Source organism: Actinia tenebrosa, unplaced genomic scaffold, assembly GCF_029948245.1.
Source record: "Actinia tenebrosa isolate PJP-AT-01 unplaced genomic scaffold, QUT_ActTen_1.0 PGA_scaffold10__47_contigs__length_13832649, whole genome shotgun sequence".
NCBI classification, from domain to species: Eukaryota; Metazoa; Cnidaria; class Anthozoa; order Actiniaria; family Actiniidae; genus Actinia; species Actinia tenebrosa.
The window spans coordinates 9,677,256-9,687,531 of NW_028292570.1; the positions used below are offsets into that span (position 1 = coordinate 9,677,256).

At 37.0% G+C, this 10,276-nt stretch overlaps 1 protein-coding gene across 1 annotated transcript; it reads right to left on the reverse strand.

The window, feature by feature from the left end:
• Positions 1 to 1,689: 1,689 nt before the first annotated feature.
• Positions 1,690 to 4,437, reverse strand: LOC116289248 (ectonucleoside triphosphate diphosphohydrolase 1-like). Its single transcript, XM_031696141.2, has 4 exons — positions 4,414 to 4,437; positions 3,690 to 3,842; positions 2,159 to 2,446; positions 1,690 to 1,825 (listed from the first exon to the last, which is right to left on the reverse strand). The coding sequence occupies exons 1-4, from the start codon at positions 4,435 to 4,437 to the stop codon at positions 1,748 to 1,750; spliced, it is 543 nt and encodes a 180-aa protein (XP_031552001.2). The 3' UTR covers positions 1,690 to 1,747.
• Positions 4,438 to 10,276: the final 5,839 nt, after the last annotated feature.

The following is a 10,276-nucleotide window of genomic DNA, read 5'->3' on the forward strand; positions in this document are numbered from 1 at the left end:
ATCTTGCAAATGAATTGATTGCGGATTCTTTTATATTTCCAATTAATCAATGATGTATTCATATTAAGCAGTTGTAAAAAGGCAGATGGGGCATTGAAAAAACGACGTTCGATTTCGATTTCGCCTAGTCGTCTTTCGATTTCATCTCTACTAAAAAAAACTTGTCATTGCTTATCACCACCGCAAGTACAGCAGTGGCGCAGCTCAACGGAGTCGAACTGATGATGAGCTTCAGGGACATCCTCACGAAACAGTGTTGTAGAGACACAACCATTGTATTTTATATATACAGCGCTTTACTAAAATGTAGATAAAATGAATATCGATATATCGTTTTTCAATTTAGAAAATCGTTTTGATAAAGGTCAAATACGATGTTTTCGGGGAAATATAATCATAGTGTACATTGTGAGCATTAACTCTAGATATTTGGCTGACTTTTGGTTGAAAATCGTTATATATAAAGAATCTAGAAATATGCAAATTAGTTTATTAATGGAAATATTTCAGAACAATGCAAGTAACGAACAAAGTTGAAATTCAAGGAGTTTTACAAGGAGTTTAGGGAGCGCGAACCCTGTGTATAAATAATCTAGCCGTGCCAGGAGTGCTGCCAGTATACAGTCCTTTGACTAAACGTTGTCGTTTGATCGGCTTCATCCTTACGCGCCTAGGCCGAAAAGGATCATGGGGATAATTAATTCACAGTTACTAGCTGCCGCATACACGTTATCTAACACGTCTTGAGGTCGCTTTTTTCGATCCCATTTAATTTACTAAAACCCTGTCTCGAGCATACGGCGAAGATTTAAACTAGCGAGCAGTTTGGATGACACAAGTTCTGGGTAATTTACCCGTTATCCTTTTCGGTCTAGGCGTGTAGGGATGATTCGATCAACGACAACGTTTAGTCAAAGGACTGTATATGCGTGAAATGACACCTAAGAACTTGAGACAAATTAGATTTCATTTGTTTATACTACTGTTTGTACTTCACGTCATATTGATGTATGTTTATTGCATATGAATCTTAACCATCCAAAAGTTAACAACTAAAGACTGAGTAATTGCTATCCATGGCCATTAGTACTACGACCAGTCACTACATTCTAACCAACTATGGGCTATAGAGGTTTAGTAGCTGAATAGCGCACTAATAATTTTGAAGGGCTTTGGTTGCTTCGAGCATAGCTCCTAAAACCCAACTCAATTCAAAACCCTTTAATCTTTTGCCACATGTAAAGTGAAAGACTTCTGCTGTACATTATTCCCATCCTTCAAAAGCTCGTAAATATAATTGAGTTGGAAACAAAGCTCATACATGATATCCGGGCCATACTTGCTCGTATCTACGTCTTCCGCGGGTTCAGCGCAGAAGGTATCGGTGGATTTCTTAATTTGCGGTAAAGTGACAATCTCGTCATCCTTCTTTAGCATTCCAATATCGTTAAACGTAAAATAAATGGCGCTAAATTCGTAGAAAGTTCCCCTCAACTCTGGCTGCACGATAAAAGGGCATTCTTCAATGTCTGGATCGTTACAGAAAATCCTATTTCTTATCGCTTTCTTACAAAGAAGCCCGTTATATTTCCCTATAAAAAGATATTTTTTGTTATTTATCTTAATTTCTTTTTCGTAACCATCGTTGTGGCAGTGGCTGATGATCTTCTTACGGTCAGAGCCTTGCTTCGTCACCAGATATTCGTAGTATGATTGTCTGGCTTCGTTGACTCCGAAAGACAGGTAGCTAGCTGTGCGCAAACACTGGATAGGTTTTTCCCGCCAAGGTTGGCTCAAACGTCACAAGTGGGCTGTCTTTTCTTGTCTGTAAAGAAACAGAATGCGCAATAAACAGTTTTATGACAAGAGTAATATATAATTAGCGCTCTAATTGGTTAGATTTTGTGGCGTGACCACTAGCGCATGCGCAATATAGTAGTTTCACTGTTATACGAAAACTACTCTAGATTTACAGCATCCTCGAAAACCCACGGGTAAACTTCTGTTCGTTTCTCACTTTCAATGTCTATGGAATTTCAAAGAGTTGTGTCGTTGAAGTTGTGCATTCAATACATACACAGTTGTGAAGTTTGACTAGCTCTGAGTATCAGTATGTAATCAAGAAGCAAAGTATTTTACCAATACGAAAAATTCTCACCCTAAATGTGTTCTGAGTTGACGCTCCTCCCAAATCAAGCGCTCCGTAAGTTCTGCCAGACGTCTTCTGCGAGAAGATTCCCTTCAGGAAATTCGTCAATCTTACCCAGTAGGACGACCAGCCTGACGTCTTCTGTGAGAAGACTCCCTTGATGAAGTTCACTGTGATCCATCCATATAAAGCCTCCTCTTGCCCGCTTATTATCTTCACGAAGTCCTTCTTGAAGTGGAATGGAGAAAAGCCTTTATTTGAGAGAAGCTTGTTCACTTCACTGATGACAGCATTTTTCTGGGTGATAAAAGTAATACGCCGTCGTTAAAATATAGGAATAGATAGCCCAAGCTCTGTTTCTGGGATACAATTTTTTATGTATTTATCGGATTTGATTTTATCAATATGAATAAAAAGTTCTGTATCGACAGTGATATTCAAACTATGACGGAGACATTAATCGCATAGTTGAACCGCAAAAACTCGCCAAAGAAAGAAATGTGAACTGAGAACTTCTTAATATCCCACAGCTCATTCATGTCTTGTAATCGCCAATCACCGATCGCCATTTGCTTTTCGCCATTTCATTTTAACCTTTTTCGAAATAACTGGGATATTCACCTTGTCATTTTCTAATAATCTCATACCAGCGGTTGCATACAGATAGATTGGAGTCGATGCCTGCCGGTCAGCGGGAACCACCTTTTTAGCACTGTCAATCAAATCATCAAGATAGCTACTGATATCACCGATGGAGTCTGCAAACGAACTGAGGCCAGGTTTAACCTTGTTAGGTTTTGGGACGTCGAGTTCTTTGACATCAGAGACTTTAATCGGGTCGTGAAGACCAACATCGAGCTTGTACACCTTGATTCAGGTCCACTTGAGCCCGCGTCACAGAAGACAGCGTACTTCACTTCATCCTTAGAAGCGGACTTTTTCATATACCTGGCATGTAATTGGTCGACGTTTTGAAATAGGACCATGACGAGAACGGTTAAAACCCACGTAATATTCATGACGTCAGCAGTGATGATGTGGCCTAATTTATTTTAAAAAGTAAAATTATCGGGCCCTTAATTTTTCATTAATTTCTAGGTTGTTTTTTGGAATAAAATTTGCTTTGTCCTGACTTTTTATCAGGTTACAAATTAAATAGACAAGTCGTGTGGTGGGCGCGACGTTCACATTCCGATACGTCATGAATGGCGAAATGAGACAAAAAACTTAAGATGAATTTAAAAAACTGGTCAAGATTCTTAACACGTAAAACTATCAAAAACACGTATTTCTAATAAAGGTATTTCTCAATAGAAGTTTAAAATGCTCACTGATAGATTAAATTTGAATGTTAAAAAGTAGGCGTTCTCCATAACTTTGGTGCATGCCGCTAGAGGAACAAAGGAACGCGAAGAACGAAGGAAGGAACGAAGAAACGAAGGAAAAGGACGTAATTTGTTGTATGCAATCTTCCTGAAGTACAAATATTGCCTGCGACAATCCGCCCAATTTTGCAACGTGTGTCGCGCCTTAAGCTTACCTGTACTGGTGTCGCTAAAACAAAACCAGAACGTTTTTGTTGAAGATTGACGAATACTTCGTTGTATCTTGATCTTCTGATGTATAGACAAAGCAAAACACACCCGGAATGAGCGTATATGATACGTGGCCAACAATATTGATGGGACGAATACTAACCGATTGAAACTATGTGTGGTCTGAATTTATAAGCACTAGCGTTATCCCTATTGGATGCCGGTAGAACAATGGAACAAGGACCGCGGAGACGGGGGGAATGAAGACAATAAAACAATAAAACAAAAATCCTTACCCAGAACATACAATAAAGCTTGCTATATCAAGTAAGACCATTAAAAGGTGTCTGTCGTTTCGGGAAAATATCAGGGATGATATCCCATAATTTCTGATATATTACCCCTAGTTAATGTTGCTACGTCGGACAAGCTAAAATGTGTTTTCGATATACAGCATGGAACAGACACCGATTGCTGAAAATCGTAAATGTCTCTCGTAAATACATTTAGAAAACAAAGATAGCTTGCCTACTAAAAACCCTTGTGAATTCGAGTTTGTTTGTCAAAGTCAAGACGTTCTATATTCCTTTGGGAAAATTACCAATGGGAAAATTACCCATTGTTCGGTGTCGGCGGGTTACTCAAAGCGGAGGATATCTAAATGAAGGGGTACAACTAGATCTGGCTGTAAAAATTACAATATCGCCAGTGCTTCAAAAATTGTCTTACAGCAGTGAGTACCAAACTTATCATATTACTAATGCTGTTGAATCCCTTCCCCCCAAGTGTTTTCATCAATTTAATTGAAAGAATCTTTACGAAAGTGTCCAGTGTTAGCCAGCAAAGATAGCAAGCTGTGAATTCAACTTTGTTTTTCGGACATTCATCAATGGGAAAATTACCTATTGTTCGGCGCCGAGTCACTCAAAGAGAATATCTTCAACTAGAGCCGACTAAAAACAATTTACAATATCGCCACTGTTTCAAAAATTTAATCAGTAACGGGTTTTCAGTTGCTCATAGAAACCGCTTAAATTTTTAAAAAATGTCACCAGTGATTCTTAAAAATGTACTTTGAACAGTAAATTCTACTATAAGGGGAAAAAATAAAGAAAATACAATATTTGTGTTTGCATTTCACATCTAAATTCTTCTTTGAGTCCTGTCATGGGCGGCCAACACCGCCAAAAATACTCAAACGTTTAACATAATAAGTAGTAAAGAGAATAGAAAATAATTCGACAGTAAGGTATTAGACCTTTTTAGCTTGGGCGTAATGTTTTCCCATTTCAGACACGTGCCATTCCATTTGTCATTCCATATTCATGTATCTTCTTATGCACATTCATTAAACAAAGAAATAATACTCTGGGTAATGATGCATGGTCTGAATTGGAAAAACATTTCGCCCAAACTAAAAAGGTCTAATTGATAGCAAGCTGTTCCATTTGACATCAATAGCTATACCATTCTATATTGAGCTGTTGTAATCAACACGAAGCTATTCCCGATGAATAGTCCCTTTCACAGTTCCCTGCGCCATCTTCAAAGGTGGCCTTGCCTTTCCATCGAAACGAGACGAACGGTGAGCTCGCAATGATAGAGACCTTTTTTAACACCTTGAACAATTATTAGTCACATGTCTCTATCATTGCAAGGTCACCGTTCGTCTTGCTTAATTCGATGCAAAGGTACGGCTACTTTCAAGATGGCGCAGGGAACTATGAGGGGGACTGATTGACATTATTAGAACTTTTTTTCTAATAGAGAAAGTGAGGCCTTTTCAATGCTATTTGAAAAAGTACTTCATGAAAACGTTTCCAGAACATTTTGTTAAATCCGACTGAATACCAAACCAGGTGATCTCGGAAAACGCGCAATGCATGATTTTCTGACTTGAAAAGGAATCAATCCCTAACATGACCGCGCGCCTAGATTCCTGGACGGAACATTGCTGTGAAGGACGCCATTTTGTTTTGAGTTGGATTTGAATATGTATTCTCTTGAAATGTAGTGCGAAATATTGGTGAAAAGAAGTCATAGCTGCATATTTGAAGTCTATAGCAATGTTTCAAGTTATGTACAAGAAAAGGTTTACAAGAAAAGCTTACTTTAAGTGTGTTTATCGTTTTTTGTGATTCCTATAGCCAACAAAGTTATTGAAAACTTGATAATATGCTCAAATTGCTATTTAGTAGTAACGTGTATGTAGGTATATTACTATTTTTAATAACAATAAACCTTTTTTGATTTAAAAATGTGTTGTATTTACGTGCTATTCTTATATGTGTTATGTTCTTGATTATTACCGATCCCACACATATCTTGTTTTTTCTGCTTCTCGAGGCCCGCAAAGGTCTATTGGGATTGATTCTTTTTCAACAAACGCGATTCGCAATCTGATTGGCTAATCGATTTCCGTCAGATCACCTGGAAGAAGTTATGAAAAATCGAAAATAGAGAGCGGTTTTGTATGTATTTATCATTGGAGGCCTCGTTTTGGTGCATTTTCAAAACTTCAAATGCTCATACTTTTCAAGGATTCATTACTTTCATCAGAATTTCACACGCATTATCTAAATCAACAAGCTCAATGATATAAAAGGGTTTTCACTCCAAGAACTTAAATTTTCAACTTTTACGTAAATTAGCAGCAGCCATTTATGAAAGTCGTGTGTATTCTGTCTGGCGTGTCTAATAGTATCGTTTGACTGTTTAATTAATGGTTGTGTAAGAAAACACATGAATGTGTGTCTGGCGTGTCTAATCGTATCGTTTCACTGTTTAATTAATGGTAGTGTATAAGAAAACACATGAATGTGGCGTGCGCTCTAATTAGACGGATTATTCATCACATTTTTTCTTCCGGCAAAAGCAGACATGCCCAGCACCTTTTCATCGTTTTCCTGCATTTTACTCACAGGCTTACCATCCGAAGTATCTGTGGTTTCGGATGTGTGGGCTCAATGTGGTCTCTTGTGGCGTTATTTCTTGAATTTGAATTCTGATGGGCTAGATCGAGCGGTGGTCGAGTTTTGTTGCCTGCCTTCCCCCTTTCTTCCCGCTCTCATACACACAAACATAGCTCAGGCCAAACGCCAAAAACTGGCCTTAAAACGCATCGGACGAAGAAATAACACTATTCAAATTTCATGAAGTGAATGACTAAACTTTATTTTGACGGCATTTAATTCTTAGAAAGTTTTCAGAAGATGTATTTTTGAGAAGCTGAAATCACTCGATAATTCAAAATTTTATTAACACAGGGAGCCCACACATCCGAAACCACAGATACTTCGGATGGTAAGCCTGAGATTTTACTAAACTCTTTGTAAACCTTCTCAACAAAAAAATGAAGTACTACGTTGAGATGTTTTCGATGCTTTTTCATTAATTTTAAAGAATTCTGACGTTGCTTGACAGTTTACAGTAAAAGAGATGTTTAACTCGCTAGGCGTCTTTCATGCACGCGGTATGAATCTAAAAATAGCTTTTCTTAAGCTTGTTTGCAACATTAAAGAATTCTGATGTTGCTTGACAGTTTATATTAAAGAGATGTTTAACTCGCTAGGCGTCTTTCATGCACGCGGTATGAATCTAAAAATAGCTTTTCTTAAGCTTGTTTGCAACATTAAAGAATTCTGATGTTGCTTGACAGTTTATATTAAAGAGATGTTTAACTCGCTAGGCGTCTTTCATGCACGCGGTATGAATCTAAAAATAGCTTTTCTTAAGCTTGTTTTCGATATTCATGACTTTTTAATTCTTTTCGTGATTATATTTTATAAAATACAATGAAAAGAATTACAAAGCCATGAATATCGAATAGTGAATCATCATTTTCTTGGAGACAACGTTTTTCCAAGGAAATAATGATTCACTATTCCGTTTCTGCCGGCATTTTCTTCCACAAGGTTTTTAGCTCAGCTTTGACTCCACTTTTCTGGTTTCTATAACAAAAGGATTAAGTAGGGGAAAATTTTTATTGATGCTGGTAACTGACATATCGTTGCCTTCATCATGTCACCGTAGTACCCGCTCACTTTTGAGTCATTTTGTAGGTATAATACGTACTGTATATTTCAAATTATCCCTAAATTGCCTTTACAACCCAACTCAATATTTTCAGTATTGATTCTACACGAAGTGAATATTTGAATGGTAAAAGAATTTCATATGATTCGAGTGATGCATCTTGGAGATATTATACACTTGATGTCTGGTCGCGAGAGAAATAGTTCTGTTTTCCGAGTCTCGATGTTTCACCACAGGCCTACTATCCGAAGTATCTGTGGTTTCGGATGTATGGGCTCCCTGTGGTCTCTTGTGGGGTTCGCCCGTTAATAAAATTTTGAATTATCGAGTGATTTCAGCTTCTCAAAAATACATCTTACATCCTAAGAATTAAATGCCGTCAAAATAAAGTTTAGTCATTCACTTCATGAAATTTGAGTGTTATTTCTTCGTTCGATTCGTTTTAAGGACTAAACTTTATTTTGACACATCCGAAACCACAGATACGTCGTATGGCAAGCCTGTGGTTTCACGAGGCGAAGCCGAGGGCAACATCGAGTCTAGAGGGAAAACAAAACTAACTAATTTCCCGAGGGACCAGACATTAAGTATTTTGTTATATAGCAATTAAGAACTAGTCTAGAGGGAAAACAAAACTAACTAATTTCCGTGGGACCAGGCATTAAGTGTTTTGTTATATAGCAATAATTGAGAAAGACTGAGAAGTCAGTTTACGGAATAAGAACTTTATTTAGCAAGCTAAATGCATGAAAACTGACCATGATTTTACGAATACGACTCACACACGGTCTTTTGTTTCTCTACCAAAAAGCGAGGAGAGCAGCAACAGCATTTTTTGTCGCTTTCTTCGTATTTTCCGAATCCTTTTTCTCGATGAAAGTAGAAACACTGGAAAATATGTTGCTTTGTTTTGCTTGTTGTTCAGCTCCATTTGAACTGAAAATTCAAGCAAAAATTTGCTGCCACTTTGTTGTTTGTGGTTGGTGCAAAATATCACGCCATCACAATTATTGTCACGTGCAACTTATTTCCTGACCGGGAAATATTAAGTAACTTATTTCTAGCTAGCTAGTGTCACGTGGTCATCTTTCAACCAATGAGAGTGTTCGCTATATCGGAATATTTCGTAGCTATATAACAACAAGGTTAATATTTCCAATATGCTATGAGTGTGATGATAGAAATAAAAAAATTTGTTATAGGGCAGCAAAATATCCTGTAAGTAACATCATTGTCTCACTCAGGGTTTATAGAAAATTAATAGCGAATTTGTTTTCTCATAGTAATCAGTGTTGCAATTTAAAAACGATGAGAAGCAAACTCAAATTTCTATAATGACATCGCACTCATTAGGTAACATTTTGGAAGTAAAAACCTTGAAATCGTCAAGATGCATCACTTGAATCATATGAAAATATTTAACCATTCAAATATTCACTTTATGTATAATCAATACTGAAAATAAAGGGGGGATACTAATCACGTTTCACGAAAAATAACGGTCAAATCACGTTTCACGAAAAATAAAAATGGCCATTTTACGTTTCACGAAAAATAACGCTCAAATCACGTTTCACGACAAATAAAAATGGCCATTTTACGTTTCACGAAAATAACGGTCAAATCACGTTTCACGACAAATAAAAATGGCCATTTCACGTTTTACGAAAAAAAACAACGGTCAAAGGCCTGTGAAGCAGGAATTCACAAGTCGACTCAACCACTCCACTTAAAGGATACATGGGACACAAAATTACATCAAATGTTCACTTTCTTTGAAAAATACCTTAAATTATTTCTGAAAGGAAGATCTTTTCTTTTATTGAATTTTTTTTTAAAGATTCTTATTAATTCTATATTTCTTTAGTTTATGACCGATCAAAGATGTCGCCGCGATGGCAGGTACTATTAATCACATGTCCCTGATCGCATGTCAGCGCCGATTCATCACTTGCCGGGAACATCAGGATCAAGCACTACAACTTACCTATATTATCTTCTACTATTTCATTAGTGCCACGCGGTCCTCATACTCTTATCCTGCTGTGTGTTCATTGGCTAAAAGTGTCGCCGATAATCCTCCTAAGTAAATATCGATTTATCCCCTATAAACTAAACTTTGCTTTTTGTCGGCGAAGAGTTTTTCGGAATACAACGACGAACTTTTGCACACTTATTCTCCTGTGGTATTCAAGTCATTTCAGCCAAATTTGGTCAGTCGGTTCGTACGCTATTCAACTAAAAAAGCGTATCGGAGTTTTTTAATTAAGGTCTTAGTTTATAAGATATTTTAAATTCATTTCTATGAGAGCACAAGTAAAAACCTCTTTTCTAACTTCAAAAATCTTTTTAAAAATAACGAGGCAATAAAAGAAAATTTAAGACAAGCTTCTTTAGATCGACAAGCGTAGTTTAAGAAACAATAACGATCTAATTGTGTTACGCAGTGGTGGGAGAATAAGTCGCACTTCGAAAGTCATCTCATTTTTCTTAAATACCTTATATCTTCAAAATAAACAAACATTTGCTGAGATTACCTTGAAATTTGAAAATTTCA